General features: G+C 49.7%; 1 protein-coding gene across 4 annotated transcripts in view; it reads left to right on the top strand.

Annotated features, from left to right (window-relative positions):
- FLNB (filamin B) overlaps window positions 1–24,996 on the top strand; it is a 139,338-nt gene that overhangs the window by 88,404 nt on the left and 25,938 nt on the right. The window contains exons 19-32 of one of the 4 annotated variants that reach the window (XM_045807447.2): window positions 1,698–1,815; window positions 4,041–4,303; window positions 5,585–6,182; window positions 6,850–7,023; window positions 8,047–8,209; window positions 9,131–9,291; window positions 13,197–13,364; window positions 14,601–14,693; window positions 15,480–15,603; window positions 17,643–17,799; window positions 18,816–19,005; window positions 20,775–21,022; window positions 23,645–23,716; window positions 24,437–24,539. In XM_045807447.2, the coding sequence (XP_045663403.2) occupies window positions 1,698–1,815; window positions 4,041–4,303; window positions 5,585–6,182; window positions 6,850–7,023; window positions 8,047–8,209; window positions 9,131–9,291; window positions 13,197–13,364; window positions 14,601–14,693; window positions 15,480–15,603; window positions 17,643–17,799; window positions 18,816–19,005; window positions 20,775–21,022; window positions 23,645–23,716; window positions 24,437–24,539 (2,632 nt within the window). The remainder of the gene's footprint in view (window positions 1–1,697; window positions 1,816–4,040; window positions 4,304–5,584; window positions 6,183–6,849; window positions 7,024–8,046; window positions 8,210–9,130; window positions 9,292–13,196; window positions 13,365–14,600; window positions 14,694–15,479; window positions 15,604–17,642; window positions 17,800–18,815; window positions 19,006–20,774; window positions 21,023–23,644; window positions 23,717–24,436; window positions 24,540–24,996) is intronic. The other 3 variants (XM_045807449.2, XM_045807448.2, XM_045807450.2) reach the window with 3 other exon arrangements.

Below are 24,996 nucleotides of genomic sequence, written 5' to 3'. Positions count from 1 at the left end.
TTTTTTTATGACTGGTAATGAGAACATACTTTCTTTTATGGGATGGATAGACTTAAAACTGAAAGAGGACTTTTCCCTCTCCTGTGGCCCTCCGGAGACGCAATCAGAAGACTTCCAGGGCTGGTGGAGAAGGTTTTTCCATGACCCAGTGTCAGCCATGAGGCCTCTCCCTCAAGGAGTTAGGGGCTTGCGGGCAAATTGAAGCTTGGGAAGAGCTGGCATGAGGGGAATGCCATGGTAGCTGAAGCCACAAGTCACTCCCTGACTTCTTACTACAAAGAGGAGACCTGTTCTGTCCTGGGCTGGCTCTCAGCTCTTTTGGATCCGACCCGTGCACATTCTACCATGAAAAGTCACACCCTCGAGGCAGGGGGCCAGTGGGTTTGTGTGCAGTGCCAATAAATCCTGGAGAATCAGTCCTCCCTTCTTCATTGATGCGACCAATTTTTTTCTTGGCTTTGCCCCCCTTTTTTATTATGAAAAGCATTGTGAGAAAATATACGTGGGCCAAAAGCTACACCCATTTAACACTTGATCGCTGACAGCTTTCAGTAGAGCCTGAATTCTGGTGAGCCCCCCCTGGGTTCTTGGGGGGCATCATCTCTCCCGCCACGGCCTTTTACGTTATGCCCGGGGTGTTTGAGGTGAGGGAGGGCTTTGTCTACTGAGACGGTCGTGGGCTTTCTTGGAGCCTGGGTTTGGCAGAGGGGTTGCTTAGCCGACGGGAGAGGGGAAGCCAGCAGGGAGTGGGCCGGGACCGGCGGAGGAGACCCGCATACCGCGCTCCCATGGCCCCCGGGGCTGCGAACACGGGGCCTGCCAAACCCACAGGCCGGATTCCCTTCACACTTGCAGCCTTTCTTTCCTTGACATACATGTGGGAGTTTGGAGGCTGCACTAGTGTGCAAATCCCTCTCACAGTCTAGTGGCCTGAAATTGATTTCTGAGACGAAGAAAGAGCTGGATTTGTTCAGGGAGAGGCTCCCGGAGCCAGCAGCTTTGCCCATGGCCGGGGTCAGGTGTGTGCTGGGCAGGAGGTAGCGTGACTGAGCAGCTGGGACGCGGGTCTGGGCGCCGTGGCCATGAGGTCCAGCTTTCACACTTACCAGGCCTGGGATTTGGGGCAAGTGACTCTACCTCACTGAGCTGTAGTTTCCTTTCCTGGAAAAACGGGGACGACAGTGGGAACCACCCCATCAGACTGTTTGCAGATCGAGTCAAGGAAATGGTTAAAAGCGTAGCGTACAGTATGCTTATTAAGTCGCCCCTGCTGTTCTTCGCTGCTCTGGTTTTATCTAACTTCTCGGTTGTTTGTGCCACGGGGCCAGAAGCTTAGAGATGTCTTATGTCTATGGTGTCTCTAAATCTGCTGGTGTCAAGTGCCCCGTGTCTCTGGAAGAATGAAAGATCTGGAAGGCAGGTTTAAACAACAAGTTACGGGGGCACCTGGGTGGCTCAGTTGGTTAAGCGGCTGCCTTTGGCTCAGGTCAAGATCCCAGGGTTCTGGGATCGAGGCCCACATCAGGCTCCTTGCTCTGCGGGGAGCCTGCTTCTCCCTCTGCCTGCTGCTCCCCCTGCTTGTGCTCTCTCTCTCTGACAAATAAATAAATAAAATCTTTAAAAAAAAAAATAAAATAAAGATAAACAGCAAGTTAGATGTTGGTGCCTAAAGGTGCACTTGTTTCCTCTCGTTCCAGGGCAGCATGCAGGTGCTGGTGACGTATGGAGGCGACCCCATCCCTAAAAGCCCTTTCACCGTGGGCGTGGCCGCTCCGCTGGATCTGAGCAAGATCAAAATTAATGGGCTGGAAAACAGTAAGTGTGTGGATGCGGGGAGATGGGTCACTGAAGACCACCCACCGGGGCTGCCAGTTAGATTTCTTTCAAAGACAATTTGCAGGGAAGCAAACTCTGCCTTAAGAGATCTTGCAGTAGGACAGACGTGGGTGTGAACTGGAGCCACGCAGCGGGGGTCGCCCTGTGACCCTATATGCGCTTAACCTCCCTGAACCTCTGTCTCCTCATTTGGACAGTGGGGGAGGGGTGGTCAAGAACACTGACATTCATGGGAATATTTTGAAAGGTAAATGAGCTCATAATTCAGGGGCTGGCACGTCGTCAACCCTCAGTAACTGCTGGCATCGCAGCTGGATGTTTTCATTGCAAAGGGAAGTTGGGACGTGTTGCCTTCTGGTGACTTTGTACCGTGCTAGCTGTCCTTGGCCACAGGAGCCACATGAGGGTGGACAGTCGAGCTTAAAAGCCAACCCCCTGGCACTCAGAAACCGCGACTCTGATGCAACCCCCACCCCTACCCCCATATTTTAGCTTGGTAGGTATCTTGTTAGTATAAGCTCATCTCATTTATTTTAAAATGTTTTCATTTGTTGTATTAGGGAAAATTCCAAACGTAGGAAAGTAAAGACGGTAGTAGAATATGAACACTGATGTACTGATCACTCAGCTTCCGAAGTTCAACACGTAATCATAAAGTTCTCTTCTTGCATAAATCCATTTTCTTCTTAAAAAACACCACCGTTGAGAGCAAACTCCACTCTCTCCCTCACCTCTTATTCTTCCTAGGGTGAATCAAAGTTATCTGCTCGGTTTCTATCCTTCCAGACCTCCTCTCTACCTCTGTACGTGCATACGCACCCACAGCAGACATTTGGCAATGTTCATTTTGCATTAAAGTCATGCCGCTACACCCGTGTGTCTGCTGCCTGCCTTTTGACAGGAGCACATGAGCAGTGCATCTTGGAGAACATTCACACCTATGTCCCCTTGTTGGCACAAGCTGCCATGCGGCCGAAACCCGGCCACACCTCCGTGGCACACATTCACCTGATTCAGGGTCATGCAGGGCTCAGCGCATACCCCCCGCGCAGGCCTCTTTGGTCTCAGTGGACCATCGATGAGCACCTTCACTGACCTGTGACTCAAACACACAAGTTGTGAATGAGGCCACCTCCCAGCTATGGGCTCTCTGAAGCTGTCCCTGGAGGGCAGCCAGCTCCGAGCATATGAAAGTCACTGGCCAGTCCTTTCATGTGTCTCCTTACTGCTGCTTCCTCTAAGACAGCGAGGGCTTCAGTTCCAGACCAGGAAAAGCACAATGCTGATTAGGAAAAGCCTTTGGGCCATGGTACTCCGAGGCCTCCCTGCTTGTGTTTCGGAGGCCCTGTACTGCTCTGGAGTCAGGATTTCCCTGGCTTGTAGGGGGGAGCCCTATATGCTTCCAGTGCTGTCATTTTGGTTCAAAGTCCTTTCCCTTTTTTTGTCAAATACAACACATGGGTTTTCCGTGGCCCTGTTTTGCAGAGACCTTTCAAATATCAGTGCAGTACAGAGAGTGGGTTCTTCGGACTCGCTTCGGTGCCCCTGCGTTGGTCAGCTCTGTGACCTTTGCCTTGTTGGCTGTGGGTTTAAATTTGCTGCCAAGAATTAGTAAATAAAACATTGGCTCATGGGAATGTTTTGGTATAAAGTTAACACCAAAAGTAAGCAAAGGAGGGAGAACAGTGTCAGATTATAATTTACTAGTTGGCAGAGCAGACTGTGGGGTCCAGTAAATTTACGCGTGGGTCCCACCTTTGTGGTCTGCTGCGTATGGACGCATCCTGGACACATTCCTTAACCTCGGAGCCTCGGTTTTCCCATCTGTTGAAGCCCTTGGTAACTAATAAATACCCTATAGGGTTGTGGTAAAAATTAAAGGAGGTGATGTGCTGTACTCAGGCCTGGGGATGAAGTGCGGTCATTAAGTGAAGTAACCAACCATTATTGGTTTTTAACCCATCATTATTGTATCAGTAAAGTGTCAGCCATCATTGCTATTAATATCATCAGAGTTAGTAGCTATCCTGGTACTGGTTGTTAGCCAGGTAAACGCTGATTATCCTGCCTCAGTCTTGCTTCTTGTCCTTGGTATCCGCCCTTGGTAATGCGTCATGTCCAGGGAACCCTCATTGTTCTGCTCTCAGTCGTTCTTGCTGCTGAAAAGGGCCAGCTCATCACTTGGGTGTGTCCCCTTTTTCCAGGAGTTGAAGTTGGGAAGGGTCAGGAGTTCGCCATCGACACGAAGGGGGCAGGAGGTCAGGGGAAGCTGGATGTGACAATCCTGAGCCCCTCGAGGAAGGTTGTGCCTTGCATGGTGGCACCCGTGGTGGGCCGGGAGAGCAGCACGGCCAAGTTCATCCCTCGGGAGGAGGGGCTGTATGCCGTAGACGTCACCTACGATGGACACCCTGTGCCTGGAAGCCCCTACACGGTGGAGGCCTCGTTGCCACCAGATCCCACCAAGGTCAGCTTTCGTTTCTGTACGGACACTTGTCTCCTGTTGTCAAATATAACACTGTAGTCCTTCACCAATCCTGCTTGACCAGGACCTGTAGAAAATCATTTTCTGAGGAAAGTCCATTCTCAACGGCTGCCAGTAGTTTTCTCTCCTACAGTTCAGCTGGAGGGGTCCCTTGAGCAGCTGGGTGTCCTCCCCACTGCCCATCCTCTTGCTCTCTGGCGGTGAGTCTTGGGTGAAGGAGTCCTCGTCCCTGAGTTCTGTCCCTTCACTGGTTAGCATAATAACAGCACTCGCGTCACAGTGAGCCTGGAAGGGTGAGGTGAGATCCTGCCGGTGGAGGCCTCAGCCCCGCGTCCAGCACGTGGGGTGACCTCACCCTGCCGAAGCTACATACCTCAATATAAAAATATGAGTCTCATTATCATTTCTTCCTAGTAGCCCTGGATCAAGGGTTTTAGAGTATTTTTAGTGGTCTGAATGGCATGAATCCTATAAAACGGTCTTATTTGTTGAATCAGACATAAAAGCCCATCCCCGCCCCTCTTGTAAAAGCGGTTTCGTTTATTTCTTTGGTTTTAAATTTTTGTATTAGACTTTAGTTTTTTAGATCAGTTTTCAGTTCGTAGAAAGATGGAGAGGCGGGTACAGAGATTCCCCCCTGCCCCCTGTGCCCGCGGGCATGGCCCCCCCATTATCACCATCCCCCAGCAGAGCAGGGCACTTGTTCGTGTGGATGAACCTGTATTGACACCCTGTTCACCCCAAATACACAGTTTCCAGGAGGGTTCACTCGGGGTGCTGTGCGTTCTATGGGTTTGGACAAACGTATCATGACACATACCCACCACCCCAGGGTCATGCTTTATTATGGGGAATTTGTTGAGAGAGGTGTAGCTGTGAAAGCAGCAGGGAGGTCCATAAAACCATCCTATGTACCTTCAGGCCCGCGTGTGTTCATGAGACAAGACGTTAGGTCTCCACCTCTGGCCCTGTGGTTCTGAAATGCCGGGCATGGCAGGACGGGAAGTCATGCCCCGTGTTCCTGAGGGCCACGCCTCAGTGCTGTGGCTTTCAGTGTGGACTGGGCTCACAGGCATGTCTCCCTCTCGTAGCTGTTTGCACCCTGGATTGCACTATGGCTCCGACTCAGTGTCTGTCTGACACGAGGGAGGCCCCAGCGAGGAGGGCCCCTCGACGGAGAGGCAGCCCAGCGCTGAGTGCAGGCTGGCCGAGCAGCAACGCCAACATCAGGCAGAGTGTGACTTTTATTCTCTGTTCAACTAGGTGAAGGCCCATGGTCCTGGCCTTGAAGGTGGCCTCGTGGGCAAGCCCGCTGAGTTCACCATCGACACCAAAGGAGCAGGCACCGGAGGTCTGGGCCTCACCGTGGAAGGTCCGTGCGAGGCCAAAATTGAGTGCTCTGACAATGGTGATGGGACCTGCTCCGTCTCTTACCTGCCCACAAAGCCCGGGGAGTACTTTGTCAACATTCTCTTTGAAGAAGTCCACATACCGGGTTCTCCCTTCAAAGCCGACATTGAAATGCCTTTCGACCCCTCTAAAGTCGTGGCTTCAGGACCGGGTCTGCAGCATGGGAAGGTGGGCGAAGCCGGGCTGCTGAGTGTTGACTGTTCAGAAGCAGGGCCCGGGGCCCTGGGCCTGGAAGCCATCTCAGACTCGGGAGCGAAAGCCGAAGTCAGTATTGAAAACAACAAAGACGGCACTTACGCGGTGACCTACGTGCCCCTGACCGCTGGCATGTACACCCTGACCATGAAGTATGGCGGTGAGCTGGTGCCCCACTTCCCCACCAGGGTCAAGGTGGAGCCGGCCGTGGACACCAGCAGGGTCAAAGTCTTTGGGCCAGGAATAGAAGGAAAAGGTGGGTTTCATAAATAAAAGAGGGAGGCTGCAGAATAACTTGGGACTTAGGGGTCACCAGAAACTCAGAGTAGAGCTGCAAACTGATAAGGCCACGGGGGCCAGGTGGGTTATAAGAAAACACTGTCCTGTGGTCTCGGCACCAGGAAGAGAGGGACCATAGCAAAGGGGTGGGCACGTGGCTCTCTGCTGCTCGACCCTCGCTTTGTTTCTCTAGGGGGAATGGGGCCCAGCGCTGCCAGCAGATGTTGCTATTTTTCTGGCAAAGCCAGAAATCTTGATTTTTACATGGAAATTCAAGATCTTTCATTTTTGGCACTAATAGAAAAGGTTTAGAATGTGGTGGTAATGCCAGACTTGCTGCAGAACAGATCTCTTTTCCCTTTAACCTGTCCTAGAGCCCCACCTTTGTCCAAAAAATACGCCAAGGAGTTGTGTTATCACAGGATGGGGGTTCCCACAGGCCACGTGGGAAGAAGCAGCTTTGGCAGGCTGGTGGTGGGGGGAGGTGGTCGTTAATACTCTTGATTTGGAGGTCAGAGAAAACAGCCGTCTGCTGTCACTGAACTTAGACATACTGTACCTGAAGTGCTGAGGACCCTGGTTCTTGGATTTGGTCCGAGGTCCCAGGTGTTGGTGATGTTCTCCTCTGTGTGATTGCTCCGCAGATGTGTTTCGTGAAGCCACCACTGACTTCACGGTCGATTCACGGCCCCTGACCCAGGTGGGGGGCGACCACATCAAAGCCCACATTGCCAACCCCTCAGGGGCCTCTACCGAGTGCTTCGTCAGGGACAATGCGGACGGGACCTACCAGGTGGAGTACACACCCTTCGAGAAAGGTGAGTTGACTTCTCCTTGGACACGACAGTTATTCAGAGCTATGCTGGTGACTAGTGCTCCTCCTGCCCTGTGTGTCCAGCCTGTCTCAGCAGAGGCATGGACAGAGTGACAGGGACATGCAGAAATCTCTCTCCCCAGCAGAGCCACCATACACTCAGTGCCTGACGTGTTGGTCCTGGCGTGTGACAGCCAGGCCGGGGTTAGCCTCAGGCCCCTCTGAGCAGCTGATGGCTGATGTCATGGCTGATTGCCCATTTGTATCAATTTTTTACACAATTTCTTCCTTGAATATTAACAATTACTTAAAAATTTGATAAATCATGAAAGGATAAAGAAAAAAATAACAGCATCATGTAGTCTCATTACCTGGATGTATGATTCCTATAAATATTCTGGTGTAGATATATTCATATATCCATATGTAGGTGCATGGATATTCTGTTTCATGGATTTCCCTTTATCTCTTGGCTAATGACTGGAGGAAGTTTTTTCCAAATCAGGATAGTGCATAAGTGGGGCGCCTGGGTGGCTCAGTTGTTGGGCATCTGCCTTCGGCTCAGGGCGTGATCCTGGTGTTATGGGATGGAGCCCCGCATAAGGCTCCTGCTGGGAGCCTGCTTCTTCCTCTCGTACTCCCCCTGCTTGTGTTCCCTCTCTCTCTGGCTGTCTCTCTCTGTCAAATAAATAAATAAAATCTTTAAAAAAAAAAAAAAAAGGATAGTGCATTTAAGATGACTAACTTGAATATAGACTTAGTGATATTTGCTTGGCGAGAGGCCTTGTGCATATATGTGTTGGGGAGGGAGGGCTATGTGGCTGCCAAGTGAACAGAGCATAAATAAACAGCTATATTTTAAAAAATCAGGTCATACCAATATTGTACTATTTCTTCAGCCTGCGTGTTTCCAATAAATGGGAGAGCAGGTAGACGTGAACGCTGGATGAAACTCCACAGCAGAGTCCGATTTCCCACAAGTGGGTGACTCCTGTGCAAATACGTTTCTGTTTGTCGTGTTGAACAGGTCTCCACGTAGTGGAGGTGACATACGATGATGTACCCATCCCAAACAGTCCCTTCAAAGTGGCTGTAACCGAAGGCTGCCAGCCGTCTCGGGTTCAAGCACAAGGACCAGGACTGAAAGAGGCCTTTACCAACAAACCCAATGTCTTCACTGTGGTTACCAGGTGAGCAAGGGCTCTGGGATCTGTGTATTGACTCTAAAAGGAGGAGCCCTAGGTAGTTTATTTATTTTTCTCCCTTCTTGCTTTCTTTTTTCTTTTTATTCAAATTCAATTAATTAACATATAGTGTAGTATTAGTTTCAGAGGTAGAGTTTAGTGATTCATCCATCCCATATAATACCCAGTGCTCATGACATCATGTGCCCTCCTTAGTGTCCATATCTAAAGGAGTTTTTTTGTTTGTTTGTTTGTTTGTTTTTAAGATTTTATTTATTTGAGAGAGAGAGTGCACAAGTGGTGGGACACGCAGAGGGAGAAACAGGCTCCCCGCTGAGTAAGGAGCCTGATGTGGGACTCCATCCCAGGACCCTGGGATCACGACCCCCAGCCAAAGGCAGACACTTAACTGACTGAGCCACCCAGGCGCCCCTCTAAAGGAGTTTATGGGCATATTCTGCATATGTGTCCTGGTCTCCCAACTTTTGAGAGCCTTTTTTTTTCATGGTATATGAGGCGTTTTCTTTTTGTAGAGACTTATGCTACAGAGAGAGGCCAAGTATACCTCGAAAAGTACCAGAAAGCCCTTGGTTACAGTCATAAAATTGCTGAGCAAACCAGAACTCGATGGCAGCTCCTTAGCTTGATAATGCAGAAACATAGCCCGTTTCATGGTTAAGTGAAATAAGAGAAGTAGTCCTACTAGAATTGGTCACAGATGCAATTACATGTGAAAAACCAGTGAAGGATAAGCATTGGAAAGGAGGGATCAGAGCTGTCTTTCTATTATAGTGTTGAGAAACTTTTGTAGTTGAGTCAGATTGGCTTAGCTGGGATTGTTTATAGAGGGATTTTGAATAATTCTGGCAATAACCAGATGAGCATGAACCACTTGGACCACTTTGCTCTCTTTTCCACCCTTTCCAGAGGGGCAGGCATTGGTGGGCTCGGCATCACTGTCGAGGGACCGTCCGAGTCGAAGATCAACTGCAGGGACAACAAAGATGGAAGCTGTAGTGCGGAGTACGTCCCCTTCGCTCCAGGGGACTACGACGTTAACATCACATACGGAGGAGCCCACATCCCTGGTAAGCGATCCCGCAGAAAGCTACCCAAAGAATCACACACGGATTTGGCATGAAAGCAGGTGTTGTCTTGCTCGTCTCTGAATGGGAAAGAGGGTCTGAGATTTGCAGTAGGTGCAAAGGGAGAACTTTCCTTATGGCTGCATCTCCAAGAATATCCCAACGCCCAGTAGGACCGGTAGCCTGGCAAAACGCACTGGCTTGGCATTTTGAGTCGAAATCATTCACATGTTGGAGGATCCGGTTCTTAATTTAAGGGAAAGCTGATTTTTTTTTTTTTTTCCCGGAGGTGAAAATCTCTACTTTATCCTCTGGTTGGTTCTTCTTCACCTGATACCTGTTGTGTTATTTTCTGCTTTTCATGGACAGTCCTGGTAGCCGAAAGAGACCCACAAACACAAATTCTTATATATTAATTTCTTTTCTATTTCATAATGTGATATATACACTTGCTGTAAAACCAGGCGCCTGGCTGGCTCAGTCAGTGGAGTGCGCAACTCTTAATCTCAGGGTGGTGCGTTCAAGCCCCACACTGGCTGTAGAGATTACATAAAAATTAAATCTTTAAAAAAACAAAAGCAAAATCAAGGTTTGTCATCCTCAGCACCATTGATATTTTGGGTGGGATAATTCTTTGTTGTTGGAGGAGGGGGGTTGTCCTATGCATTGTAGGTATTTAGTAGCATTCCACCACCACCCCCTTCATTTTGGGACAACCAAAAATGTCTCTAGATATTGCCAGGTGTCCACTTGGGGACAGAATCACCTCTAGTTGAGAACCACTGCTGTAGATGATTGAAACAAGGAGAAATAGAGAGTTAAGTAGCAGAGGGCCCTCCAACTTTCATGCTCCAGGGGTTAGAATCTCCGTGGGTTCTGGTTCTGTTTATTTAATGAAACAGTTGCCACTGAACACACGTCTAGATGGGTAGATGACTGTGGACACAAGGACCCTCGGGGCTGCCTCCAAGTCAGCCTATGCCTTGTCTTGGGTATGGTGAGAAAGAGGGCAGAACCCCACCCCCCAAGACTCCCAGGGCAGGAAGAGCCTCGGATGGGTCAAGGTTATTCTTCCCCTGAAAGCCATAAGCCAGGATGAGCCTGACGGGGAAGGAACAGACCTGAGGAGCTTGCTTTTGGGCTTCTAGATTGACTCCCAGAAGCTGGAGTGTGCATTGACCAAACACTTTCCTGGATCTGTAGACATTTCCTCCTTACTACATGCAAATGTGCTCATACACTCACTCTTCCTCTCACGTTGGTCAGAAAGCACGGACATCCAGCTCAAATTAATGCTATTCAGATATTCATTTAAGCCTTAATTTTATGAAGGCTTAGATTTTCTTTGAAGGCTTTCTTTAAGTTTAAGAAAACCTAAATTGGTAAATTTCTCCTCCAACTTGTCTTTGCAGCTGATCGTAGATTTTCAAGTCCCTGTCAGCCCAAGGCAAGGGGAACTCAGCCATGGACAAGATAGTCAAAGCTCTTGTGCTCCGGGAACTTCCTGTCTGGTGTTTATGCAACTTCTCGTGATTACTGCCACCAAGAAAGAACAGGGCCCAGTGACAGAGGGCAGAGCCATGGGTATTGGGGGGAGCTTGGCAGTTCCACAGGGGGAAGAGGAAGATGATGTGGTGGCTCCAAGCAGGCAGGTGCAGTGGAGAAGAGCCTCTCCTGGTCGTGGAGACAACAATGCTGTTCTGACTTCATTGGGAAGGTCTGGCTGATGCTTTCAGCTTTGGAATTCCCTTGCAGAAGAGGGTGAGGGTTTGGGCCCCTGTGGCTGACTCAGGAGCATGAAGCAGATGGCCATCTTTGAGAATTACAATAAAGAGAGACCCATTTGGGGTTTTCTCATCAGAGGTAGGCGGTACATCCTTATGTTTCAGATTCTCTGTTGCTGCTCAGAGCCAGCTGGCAGCTTGTCCCAGGTCCCAGGCCCTTCCCCAGGCAGAGTTATTTAGTAAAGTGTTGGTTGGTTGTCTTAGCGATGGGCTTCTTAGTAAGGTAACTCGTGAGGTGTTGCTATGAAACATTTGGCAAGCTGCTGGCTTCTCATTTGCTTTCATGGGAATTTTCGTTGGTTCAACATTAGTCCAGTGTTTCTGGTGCAAAGCCCTAGTAGGGTTATTTTTGACAAGGTATGCTGTCCTCCCCGCTGTGGCATGTTGGTTTCCTCTGGCGGGCCAGCTGTGGTCGGCTGGTGGTGGCTTTTAGATCAAGTGGATCCCCTGGGAAAAGTGCATCAGGAGGAAGTGCTGCTGTGGTTGGTTTTTGATGTCTGTCTGGGGCACGGGACGGGGTGGCAGGGAACGCGCAGTATCTGCCACCTTAGGTCTGCAGTTATCGTGTTAGTTCTTGGCTGCTCTCATGCTAAGTTCAGACGCCTTCCAGGGGGAGCTCTGAGTTGGAGATTGGCCTCGGAGGTAGTCCATCGCCATCACCTGCTGACACTGAAATTCTCAACTGTTTCTCTGTGAAACGAAGCTCCTTTTGTTTCCCTACACCCCCGCCTGGAGGCTGGTGTTTGTCTTTGCCAGGGTCAACCATTTACTTCTGCCAGCCGAAAAACTGGATGCCGTTGCACCCAGCTACCGTTACAACGCCAAGGCCTCTGTTCTCTGTGTGCTGTTTTAATTTACTGCCGTATTCTACAACAGATCAATTTTGGGGAATGCAAAGCAGAAGACACCTGAGTTTGTGTAGCAGTTAGAAGTCATGAATTTTGCCAGCCTCCTTGGGAGCACGAGGACCCCTGCACACAGCAAGAGATGCATGTTGCCCCTTGGCGATGGACTTGGTAGCCCGAGGAGGCATAATGCCAGGGACACTGGGGCTCCTGTTTCTGGCTCACCTCTGCGGAGGTCTTACTTCGTGCCCGTTGGTGGGAGAATCCCTTGAGGGACCCTGGCTCAGCCCTAGTTTTTCTCTTTAGTGCTTCTCTTGCAAATCCTGATCACACAGCATTTTCTGTTTCGTTGGTGTTGTTTTTTTTTTTTTTTTTAAGATTTTATTTATTTATTTGAGAGAGAGAGAGCGGGCACACAGAGAGAGGGAGCAGCAAACTCCCTGCAGAGCAGCGAGCCCAGGGCAGGACTTGACTCCAGGACTCTGGGATCATGACCTAAGCCAAAGGCAGATGCTTAACCGACTGAGCCACCCAGGTGCCCCTGTTTCCTTGGTCTTTAAAACCAATACCTTCAAAGGGTCAGAGGCCCCCAGTGTCACCTATGGAGTCAGCCATGTAGGAGGACCACAGCTGACAGGGAGAAAGCAAAGCTTCACCCAATGGCCAGGGAACCAAGTAGGCCATTCGTAGTGGGAAGGTGCAGGCTATTTTGTAGGGGGAGGACTCCAGGAAGCCCTCAGGAGCCGTTTGTGGAGAGGATATTAGCTATGGACTGGAAGGCCTCCCTACCTCCACAGCCCTCTGCACTCCTTCCTTCCACCCCTCAGCATCCTCCTTCTGCGTCTTCAACAGCCTGTCTTCTCCCTCACCTCCAGGCCTCTGCACGTGCCCATCACTGTGCTTGAAACCCCTTTCCATCTGCTTCCCTAGGTGCTGTCGGCTCACTCTCTTGTCTCAGCTCAGCTGTCCCTGAAAAGCTTCCTCTGGCCTCCTGAAGACCAGATTCGTTGTCTTCTACGTGCCTTGTACACGCCCCAGCATCTGTTACGTGTGGCATCATAGCTGCTTGAATGCCTTATCCCTCTCCTGCACTCGGGTCCCTACAGGGCCATGTAGCACTCTGGGCCCAGCATGTGGCACAATGCCTGCACGTGGTGGGTGCACGTGGGAGCACGCACAGCAAGACAGGAGGCCCTGACTGAGGTCCCCTGGGTGTGCACACGGCAGGTCACCTGTCGCTAGGTGAGCTGTGCTCAGAATCCTGTGACTTCTTTTCCAGGCAGTCCCTTCAGAGTCCCTGTGAAGGATGTCGTGGACCCTAGCAAGGTCAAGGTTGCTGGCCCCGGGCTGGGCTCTGGTGTCCGAGCCCGCATCTTGCAGTCTTTCACAGTGGACAGCAGCAAGGCTGGCCTGGCCCCTCTGGAAGTGAGGGTCCTGGGCCCACGAGGTGAGTGTGCATCCTGCCTTCCTGCCAGCATTCTCCTGCCCCAGGGGAGGGCAGCCATGACCCAGAACAGGCACTTGGTCATGAACTTAAAATTAAATTTCCTAAATTACTTTATTGCCCCATATTCTAGCTAAACAGGAGAAGCTCCTGCTTTTATTTATTTTTAAAGATTTTATTTATATATTTTGAGAGAGAGAGCGTGTGCTGGTGCTCACGTGTGCACACTTGTGAGTGGGGGGGACGGAGGCAGAGGGAGAGAGAATCTCAAGCAGACTCCCTGCTGAGCATGGAACCTGCCGAAGGGCTCATTCTCGTGACCCTGAGATCAAGACCTGAGCTGAAATCAGGAGTCGGATGCTTAACCCACTGAGCCACCCAGGCACACCGAAGCTCTTGCTTTTAAAAAGTAGGAAGATCTTTTATTTCTCTAGTGGTCTTTCCCCCATTTAATAATATAGCTCTAAATGTCTTTTTAAATTTTTATTTTTCTTAAGTAATGAGACAAAGCAAGTAGTATTTGGGCTCTCACACATGTCTCAGCATTTGTGGAGTGACTGGGCTTGGTCTGGAATTTGGGTGGGCGATGGGTTTGGAGGGGATAACTCTCTCTGAGGTGCCTTGGTGCCCATGCTGAACACACCCCAAATTTCTGGAAATGATAGATACGCAGCCCATGTGACATATGGCTTTGTCATTGTCCCAACTTCCTGGAGGGAGGGGGTCTCTTGGGAAATGGCCTTTGTTGACTGTTTGGCCTGCCCTGTTGGCAGCCTGGAACTGGGGTTTGGTATGACTCGAAGGCCGTTTTGGGACAAAGCCCTGAAGTGCATCGAAATTTACCTTATTTGGTAGGCAATCTCATTTCCTCTTCCGACATTGAAAATGTGCCATTCTCTCCTTAATTTCTTAAATTATCTGGATTTTTCCCTAGTGATGTGTTCTTGGCTTTACAGAAGTGGCAAATGGGGGCTTCCTTCTTTGAAAAGGAACGTTCTACTTAATGGGGTTCAGCAGGAGGTTATGCCCTTTGAAGCTCAGGGCAGATGTGGTTTGAGGGAAATGAGGTCATAGGGCTGGAATCTGATTCTGCATAGTTACTGAGCTTTAAGACCTGTGTGTGTGTTTATATGTGTGTGTGTGTGTGAGAGAGAGAGAGAGAGAGAGAGGCTTTACTTAGATATCTACCTCTATTACATTATTATGGAGGACTCGGAAGTAACAGCCTTTTAATTTTAGCTGATGAGATGGATTCCCAGCCATGGCGCAGCCCCTTGAAAGCCATTTCAGAGTTCTTTAAAGGTGACCCGAAGGGTGACTTTACGGAGACAGGTTTGCATTTTCCAGTTGGCTGCTGCTCTAATTTATGTGACCTGAGTGCCTCTTGCTGGCCTCACCCCTAAAATTGCCTTGTTCCTGCCTCATCTGCTTTGCTTAATGAGTATGCCGTGCTTTGCTTAACCTACCCTACAGTCGACCCATCCTTGATGCTCACGTTCAGAACTGGGATCTGGAATCTACCAACCCAATGCATGCCTTGATTATGCTTTAACACCTTTTCTAACCGTCCCCTGCAGGCATCACTTTGAAGATCCCCCCACCCCATGAAATTGGCTGCCTCACCTGTCCTGCACCTACACCCAGCCTGCTCGTGCCGTAGCGCTCTGTGCTCAAAGGTGGCCATAGGTTTGATTGGCCAGCCCAATGGTTAACTTTTGCTGTTCAGAGTTGTAGACTCTTTGGCTCTTCCTCAGCTATAGAGTAAAATTGCCACATCCCAAGCATGCCTCACCAGCTTGAATGGGGATAGCATGCCTGCAACACGCGTCTTCACACAAGCACAGGCAGTCTCCTTAATTATACTCAAGGGCTGACTGAGTGTACTTTAGCCAACAGAAAGCTAAAGGTGTCTCTTGGGGTCATTTCTGCAACCATGAATTGGGGATCCTGTCTCCTGTGATTTCTCGGGCCTCTGATTATGGCCTGCCTGCCTTTATGTTTCTCATCTGTGGAAACCAATAGCTCTTGGGGATGAATGTGATCCCGTTTCAAACTCAGCCCAGGGTGGAGTGAAGGAGAGTCTAAGCAGTTCCTCAGACCTCTTATTTCTGTTCTCAGGCCTGGTGGAGCCGGTGAACATAGTGGACAATGGGGATGGCACACATACAGTGACCTACACCCCATCCCAGGAAGGGCCTTACATGGTCTCGGTTAAATATGCTGATGAAGAGATCCCTCGTAGGTAAGCTCCTGACACTTACAGAAGGGGGTCCAAACCAGCCTGAAGCTGACCCTCTGCAGGATTGGCCAGCACTGTCCTGGTGACCCACTAATCCATTCATTTATCCATCTGTCCGTCCACCCATCTGTCTGTCCATCCATCCATCCATCCATCCATCCATCCATCCATCCATCCATCCACCAGCCACCCACCCACCCGTCTGTCCGTCCATCCGTCCATCCGTCCATCCATCCATCCATCCATCCATCCATCCATCCATCCATCCATCCACCCACCCACCCATCCGTCCACCTATCCATCCATCCATCCATCCATCCATCCATCCATCCATCCATCCATTCATCCATCCGTCTGTCTACCCATCCATCTGCCCATCCATCCATCCATCCATCCATCCATCCACCCACCCACCCATCCGTCCACCTATCCATCTATCCATCCATCCATCTGCATCCATCCATCCATCCATCCATCCATCCATCCATCCATCCATCCATCCGTCTGTCTACCCATCCATCTGCCCATCCATCCATCCATCCATCCATCCATCCGCCCATCCAATCATCCATCCATCCATCCATCCATCCATCCATCCATCCATCCATCCACCCATCCATCTGCCCATCCATCCGCCCATCCAATCATCCATCCATCCATCCATCCATCCATCCATCCATCCATCCATCCGCCCAACCAATCATCCATCCATCCATCCATCCATCCATCCATCCATCCATCCGCCCATCCATCTGCCCATCCATCCGCCCATCCAATCATCCATCCATCCATCCATCCATCTGCCCATCCATCCGCCCATCCAATCATCCATCCATCCATCCATCTGCCCATCCATCTGCCCATCCATCCGCCCATCCAATCATCCATCCATCCATCCATCCATCCATCCATCTGCCCATCCATCCACCCATCCATCTGCCCATCTATCCACCCATCCAATCATCCATCCATCCATCCATCCATCCATCCATCCATCCGCCCATCCATCCGCCCATCCACCTGCCCATCTGTCCGCCCATCCAGTCATCCATCCATCCATCCATCCATCCATCCATTCATCCATCCACCGACCCACCCATCCACCCACCCATCCACCTACCCATGCATCTTCCTCATCAGTAGGTATCAGTGAGAACCTGCGTGCTGTCTATGCACAGGTGTTACAGCACACTAGCCTTGATATCTGTGGCTGCTCCTCTCTTGATATCCTGTATTCCCCTACTTTGTTCCTTTTGGCCATCTTTAATTTAAAGATGAGCTGAAATTAAGGAGTTGGGAATCTTTGGGGAAACAAGGAATGTGTTAGTTAATCAAAGTCTTCTTTCTGGTGACTTTGCAAGTAGTTCTGATTAGGGCAAAGATTTTTACTTTTTTACTTCTTTACTTGAGGATTTGGTTGACAACAGTGTTCCCAGAGGGTATTGGATAGAAACCTCGTTCCTCATTCATATTAATATGAAATGTTACATATGCTCTTCCTCTCTCAGAACAGCCTCCAAAGGATTCTTTTCATACCCCTTAAGATGAAAAAATTTTACCCATACCCCTAATTTGTATTTTGTGTAGAGATACACATACAGCTCTAGGTATGTAGAAATTAGAATTTATAAATTACATTTATGTATTACTTTGCTAATAGGTAGTTCACCATCTAAAGCATACTAAAAATAGAAAAGAAGAGGATGAGATAAGATATTAATTTTATTATTCCAACATCGTTTCCTAATTCCAATATTCCGTTCCCATTTTGGTGACCATTTTCTTAGCCTAACAAAAGTGAGTTAACTGTGTCTGCCAAACCAAGTTGGGGATTAGTGTGTATCCCATGGAATGCACTCAGGGAAAGCATATGATGGATACATGGTTGTAAATTTCTGCTGGATTTAAGGTACATAAGGCACTAGCTATCTTATCTACTATAGAAATCCCTCCTCTCGAGCCCAGTCTCTGTGTAAACAAGATCAAATGTAGGTGGGTTGACAGTATCGACCCTGACCAGGGATGTGTATGTGTCTTTCAAGTCCCTTCAAGGTCAAGGTCCTTCCCACATACGATGCCAGCAAAGTGACTGCCAGTGGCCCTGGCCTCAGTTCCTATGGTGTGCCTGCCAGTCTGCCCGTGGAGTTTGCAATTGATGCCCGAGATGCTGGGGAAGGCCTGCTTGCTGTTCAGATCACGGTAACTTTGAGTTATTTTCTAGAGTCAAACTTGATTAGTAAAGACCTAACTTCCCGGCCAGGGATAAGAACAAGATTTTAATAACCAATTTCTGGCCTGATGCAAATGTTTGATGGAATTTTTTTTTCCCCACCAGAGAGTCAGTAATTGTGCAAGAGAACAGACATGCTTGCCTGAGTGAGAGGTCTCAAGGTGTAGCTCCAAGTACCACGTTTGGATGAATCTCATGTACTTTGATCTCTCTCTATTCCTCTGCTTTTGTTTTAAAATGTTTTAAATGACTCATCAGATGAGTTAGGACTGGGTTGCGCTGCATATCACAATACCGCACAAATAAGACTGGCTCTGACTCCGGGGATGACTCTCTCTGGGTAAGGAAGCCCGGAGGCAAGCTGCCTGGGTGCAGTGTGTCTCCCTCTCTCTGCCCTGCGGTCCTAGCGTGTGGCTTCTGTCCTGAGGTCTCCTTATGGACCATGAGCTGATGAATATGGCAGGCCACAAGGAGGAGGAAAGGCAGAAGGGGGAAAGGGGACCTTCAACTCAATCAGCAATCCCGAGCAGCTCTGTATGACTCCACTTCCCTCTTATTTACTGCAACTTTGTCACAAGTCCCACGACCATACATAGTGGTAGAGTTTGCTAGCAAGTGCGAGCAGTGCACCCAGCAAGAATTGGGAGCCTTTTACTAAAGAGAAGAGGGAGAGTGGATGTGGTGATGCAGGAGCGGTAACCTTGACCCCCTTGTCTCCCTACATTTCAGTGGGTCCGGAGCTGAATCACTCCTTGTTCACTTGACCGTATAATTCCTAAAAATTGACCATGTCCATATGGTGTGATCCCCTCTTCTCCCTACCCCCCAAAAAATATTATAATTAAGATTGTATTAAGCCATTAATTCTGCCTCCTCCTGAATAGAGGCACCAATTAATAAGCAAAATGTGTCTCGGTTTCCCGTGAGTGGTTTCTATATCCTTAATGACAACATCCTAAATAGCACATTTCTCTGCGATTCACAGGACCAAGAGGGAAAACCCAAAAGAGCCATTGTCCATGACAATGAAGATGGCACGTACGCCGTCACCTACATCCCTGACAAGACTGGACGCTATATGATTGGGGTCACCTACGGGGGGGACGACATCCCATTGTCACCCTATCGCATCCGGGCCACACAGACGGGAGATGCCAGCAAGTGCCTGGCCACAGGTGAGTGTGGGCTTTGGAGTCAGAGAGCCAGGGGCTAGCCCTTCTCTGCCACTCAGTGGCTGTGATTAGGGCAAGTTGCTCAACCACTCTTAGCTTCGGTCAGACTTAGATGGAAGATCTTTCTGAGAACATTTGAATTCAAGAAACTCTTCTGAGGATCAGAGACTGTTTCACAGGGTTATTGCAAAAATTAGATGAGGTCAGGCATGAGGAAATGCTTAGCACGGTGCCAGGCACATGGAAGCTGTTATTATGTTACTTTTGAAGTGGGTGCCTTTGTTGAGATCTCAACTGTGTTGGTAGCTCCCATGGAAAGCTGCAAACGTAAGCTTTTCCTTTCATGAGTAGATGGTTTAATTAGTCAAGATTTATTCGAGAGCATTTCAGGTCAGCATTAGAGAAACACATTCGAGGATCTAGGTTTTTCCTTAGCACTCGAGACTATGCCTACATCTCTCAGAATATCTCCAGACGTAGTTGAACATCACGCTGCGTTCAGTTTCCGAGACACGACTAAGACAGTCACGGGCCCTTCCGTTTCTAAGAACAGCTCTTGTTACTCTGGTGCTATTCCCGTAGATTCCAAAACATGAATCCCCATCTCCGAAATGAAACAGATTTGCTTCTCTTTAAATTAAACATAGGTCCACCCTGGATGTGTTCTATTTCTTTCATATCTTGTTCTGAATGGAGGAAAGACTTTTGGCTTGTAGAGCGAGTTGTAAACTGCTCAACTTGGCGATTTGGGGCTCAGACATTGAGAAATTGTGAACCACTGGCCAATCCAATCCACCAGCTCCTCGGCCTGTGCTGTCTGCCAGGAACCTGCCGGCGCAATAATCCTGGGTGGGGACTTACTCCGTGCTCTGTTCCCTCCCTTGCTGGAGCAGAATCCTGAGCAGGATACTCTCAGCCTGGGGGCTCCTGGAGGCCGCAGTTCTCTGTCTGTCGTTCAAGGCCTTCCACAGGCTGGCCCCAGGCTCCCTTCTACGACTCCCGCTCTGAACAACATGTTCTTAGCACTCCTGTTGCTTCTACATACTTTGCTTTTTTTTTTTTTTTGCCAACGTGCTTTTGGTTCACTTGTCTGCACTCCCTGGTGTGTGGCTCCTGTGTAAAGGGTGCCCCCAGTCAGAGAGAGACTGGTCATGGTTCGGAAACAGAGGTGATACGTCTCCCCTAGCCAAAAGTACCTGTCCTTCAGAATTCAGCCATTCCCCTTTTCTCAAAAAGCCCTCTGTCAATGTGGCAACGCTGAGATGTAAGTTTCTAGAACTTTCTTTATAGAGATGTGCTACGAGACACATCTCTGAAGCACGGCTGATGATTTTTTCTGTAACTGAGTGTTTCCACAGCACATCGAGCTGTCATTCTTGGTGCCTGGCCTGCAAACGTCTGCCTGTTAGATTATGAACATCTCAACAGCGGAGACTGTGTTTGGTTCACTCTTGTGTGTACCTGGCCCTCAGAGAAATGCCCGCTGTATGTTTGCTTAGGGACGTTGACCATGATCCTCAGACCCTTGAATCCCGGCAAGCCGGGTCCGTCATGGGCTTGACATTCAGAGCTTGTTTCCTGAGCAATGGCTGGAGCGCTGCTGGGGGCAGCACCTTCCCCCGCTGATGTCCAGGACAGCTCTGCGTGTGGCGGCCGTCGCAGGTCTGGCATCGACAGATGCAGCCCGCACCAACCCGTGCTTCGTTCTGCGGCTTCCAGGGCAGTTGGCCATGGCTGGAGTTTCCACTCTCTTCTCCTGAACTCTTCTCCAGGTCCTGGAATTGCCTCCACTGTGAAAACCGGCGAGGAAGTGGGCTTTGTGGTGGATGCCAAGACCGCTGGGAAAGGGAAGGTGACCTGCACGGTTCTGACCCCCGACGGCACCGAGGCTGAGGCCGACGTCATCGAGAATGAGGACGGCACTTATGACATCTTCTACACGGCTGCCAAGCCAGGCACCTATGTCATCTACGTGCGCTTTGGTGGCGTCGATATCCCCAACAGCCCCTTCACCGTTATGGTAAGGAAAATGCCTTCCCTCGAGCGCTCTGCTATGACAGAAACCGTAACGGCTGCCATCTGTTAAATCCTGGCTAGGACATCCCCTTCCACTTTTTTTTTTTCTTTAAAAATTTTTTCTCAAGCAGTCATGACCTTGTAGAGTCCTAGAATAATCTCTAGAAATCCAGAGGCTCTTGGCTGTTAGAGGTTTTTAAGGAGTCTTACTGGCCCCCGAAGTATCCATCAGGCTAAGGGTCTTAGGCAATGTCCTGGCTAAAACCCAGTTCAGAAAGATACACTCAGACAAAAAAGTGTGTGTAAGTTAGACATCACAATGTTTTATTCTGCTAGCTCTTCCTCCTTCTTCCTCCCTTGTCTCCACGGCCTGGAGGAGAGAGGCTCCTGATGCCGTTCTGTCTGGAGACTTGACTCGTATCCCAGGACACAAAGTGCCTCTAGTTTTGTTTTGGAAAGATTCAGATTTTGCACAGGCCTAGGAAATGGCATGTGTTTTGAGTAGGAACACGTGGAAGAAAGGGACTCCACTGTGGGCCAGAATGGCACGGCTCCTTAGTTTTCAACAAGTGACTCTCGGACCCTCCTCTGTTATGAAGGTTCTTCAATCAGGAAATGATTAGAAATCTCATTTGACCCTTAAAACCAAGCATTGTTGGCCCTTCTGCAGGAGAGGTATAAGAACAGGGCTCAGACTCAAGGTCACTGAGGCCGGCGTGCCTGCTCTGGACAGCCACTGAGTGCCCCTTACCCCGGTGTCCTTTGATGCCATGGGCAGCGGCCGGGCTTGACCACAAAGTCCTTAGGCCTCAGTGACCTAGCCCTACGCACAGCCTGCAAAGCCCCTTCTAATGACTTCTCTCACCTTATGCAGCAACAGAGAGGGGGGTCTCTGTTCCAAACAGAAGTCCGTGCCTCCCTCCAAACAGTCGTGATCTGTTGTAGCTTTCTTCCCTTTCCGTAGATGTTTGTTTATCTATAAACATTCTGCCAGAGATCTGGAGTCTCCTTTTTGTCTCAAGGATGTCAACTTTGACACTGTTCATTTGGGAGTGTTTTTCTCCTTCAGGGCAGAAAGAAATGCAGCTAGAGAGTTTCTGTCATTCTTACTTTACCGAGAAGGGTCCCAGTTGTAGTTTTAAGAATCTGTTTTTGTCTATAGCAGGTTTTATGGGGTTGATGAGAATAGGGCAGCATGGAAGAGCAGCCCCTGGGCAGAGGTCACGGTCTTGCTGGTGCAATGAGCTAAGGATGGGTTCAGAGCATCCGAGTGAGAAAAGTCAGTGTGGAAATACCAAGGGCCATGTTAGCTGCCGAGTCAGGGACCTGAAGTGGGGGCCCACAGACTCATTGGGAATGATGTCCCCTGAGCCCTGGGTTACAAGGATACATTGTGCAGACACACTGCCCCCTAACCACTACTGAAGGCCGAAAAGGAGGGGGGTTACCCATAGGACCTGGTTTGGGTCTTTACTCTCTCATTCCAAGCTATCTCCAGCTTTACCTAAACAGACTTTTTCTGTATGTGGATTCCCTGCCTCCCTCTACAGACTTGTGGCCAAAGGGACATGAACACCCAGTACTGCCTTCAGAGCTCATGTCTCAAGGAGCCCCAGCAGGCTGGGTCAGCTAAATGTATCGTGCAGCCACCGTCTAGGAGCCTATCTGCTCATCCCCGTTGACAAGGCTTGGATCAAAGGCCACGGAGTGGCCATCGAAAGATCTTCCGCCGGTCTGTCCCTGCACAGCACCACTGTGAGAGAGCCCTAGGAGGCAGGGATAGGGCTATTCCAAATGGCAAAGCCCACAAAACTGCCTTTCTAAGTGATGCCCCCTTTCTGAGATGCTAAACTACACAAAAAGGAGTAAAGCAGGCATGTTGGCCTTCCTCCAAGTGGAGAGCGCCTTCAATTCTTGTTCATTATGGTAGAAGAGGGGGATCCCTCCCTTATCAGGTCGATCGAATCAGGAACATGAAGTCTGTGGGTTGTTTTTTTTTTTAATGGATTTATAAAGACTTTTAAAGCATTAATACCATAGACACGTATCAAATACCAGGACACCACTTTCCCAGTTCCATGTGCAGAAGTGACTGGTGTCCCTTTTTCCCTGTCGGCACAACAAACCCATCGGCTTTATGCACGGGATCGCTTCCTACCCAGGCTTTGCAACTCGTCTCTGTCCCTCCGAGTGTCATAGGTACCCTTCCCCATTCATTCATCAGACTTGGTGGCTTTTTCAGGTGTTCAGGTTTGCATAATTAACAGACTCCCTGAGAGATGGACATTTGAGGCACCTCCAAGTTCTCGTGACCACAAATAGCCCGAGTAAAATCCTTGCACCTATCACTTAGCTCTAGACTCTCCGGCTAGCATTTCTGTAGGCCCACATCCTAGAAGTGGGGTCGCAGGATCAAAGGGCATGTGGGTTTGACATTTTTGAAGGAAGGATGCCAACCTGCTCTCCACAAGGGGAGGAAGATTGTAGGCTCCCGCTAGAGTGAGTGGTCCCTGTTGTACGAGCTGGAGCAGACGGGGAGCAAAAAGCCCTCGAGTTGTAGGACCTACTAAAGTAGCAGCGTCCCTTCCATGTGATTCCCAACTAATCTCCGTTTGCCACCGACCAGGCCACGGATGGGGAAGTCGAGGCTGTGGAGGAGGCACCGGTAAATGCATGTTCCCCCGGATTCAGGCCCTGGGTACACTATTTTTTTTTTTTCCTTTTGGCATTTCTGTGTTTACTCAGCCTTCATTTCAGAAAAGCTACAGCCTGCTTCTGGGAATTGCTTAAGCCCTCTGGGTGTCCTGGTCATTGGTCTGCCCCCCACTGATTGGTCCGTCACAGTGATCCCCGCTTCCTCTGTAATGAGACCCACCCGTGTCATCGTATGCGCTCCACGAATCTCCGGCCATCCTGTCTGTGATCACGCTCGGTGTCGTTTGTCTCTGCGGTTCAGAGAAACACGGACTGTCCTCAGCCCTCCTGCTGACTCTCACCACCGCCACTTACGCAGCTGGCTTCCGTTCAGGGGGAAAGCCGCCCGCTGCTACTTTCTGCCACTTAAAACGCACCTTCTTTTCCAGGCCACAAGCAACTAAACCTTTGCAGGCGGAGCCTCTTGGGACTCACAGACATTGCTGTCCCTCCCTTTTCCACTGTCCCGCGAGCACTGCTGGGAATTCCACAAGCAGAGTGCCTGGTGATGGTTAGCAGTTGGTCAGCATGACTGCTCCAGTCCTTCAGGCTCTGCTCTGGCCCTGGGGCCTGTTGGACAAAGGCCATCCTGCATGGGTGGCAGCCACATCCCCAGATCCCGGCTGCACTAGCTTGCAGAATTCCCAGCGGCTCTGCCCTCTGTTGCTTCATCGGCCCATGCTGTTGTCCGCCTCAGCCAGTGATGACTGCTTCCTGTTTTCAGGTGACTGAAGAAGCCTATGTCCCCGTGAGTGACATGAACGGCCTGGGGTTCAAACCTTTCGACTTGGTCATTCCATTTGCGGTCAGGAAAGGAGAAATCACCGGTAAGCACGGTCGTGAAAGCCGCCTTGTTCTCCCTGGATTGCACTAGCTTTCCGGAACAGTGCCCGGGAGGTGGTTCCACCTGTCCCCGGCACCTGACATCCATGAGCCCCCGAGATTGCAGAATGTTCACTGTATATATGTGCATCTTGGAAGGGGGTGGTTCATTTCTGACTTGTGTTACATCCTAGAGAAGGCCGGGGATTCTCTCCAGGTTAAGCACTGCTGTGTTTAGATACCTCTTGACTGTCAAGATTCCTGTCCCGCCTCTTATCCTGCCTTGTCTTATTCTCGCACCTTTTCAGAGGTGACATTGACACCGAAGTCTTGTACAAGATTTCCTCTCTCCCAGCCTCCTTTCAATGCTCACTTCTCTTTGAGCTGACACTGTGCTAAGGTAGTGGCCTCGTGGTCTTTTCTAGTCTAGTTTGAGCTTCTCACTTGTCCGTATTAAAGTGG

This window comes from Ursus americanus, chromosome 14, assembly GCF_024610735.1.
Source record: "Ursus americanus isolate L20-20 chromosome 14, mUrsAme1.1.p, whole genome shotgun sequence".
Classification (NCBI taxonomy): domain Eukaryota; kingdom Metazoa; phylum Chordata; class Mammalia; order Carnivora; family Ursidae; genus Ursus; species Ursus americanus.
The sequence above is the reverse complement of the archived record's forward strand: the minus strand, read 5'-3'. Positions and strand labels throughout refer to the sequence as shown.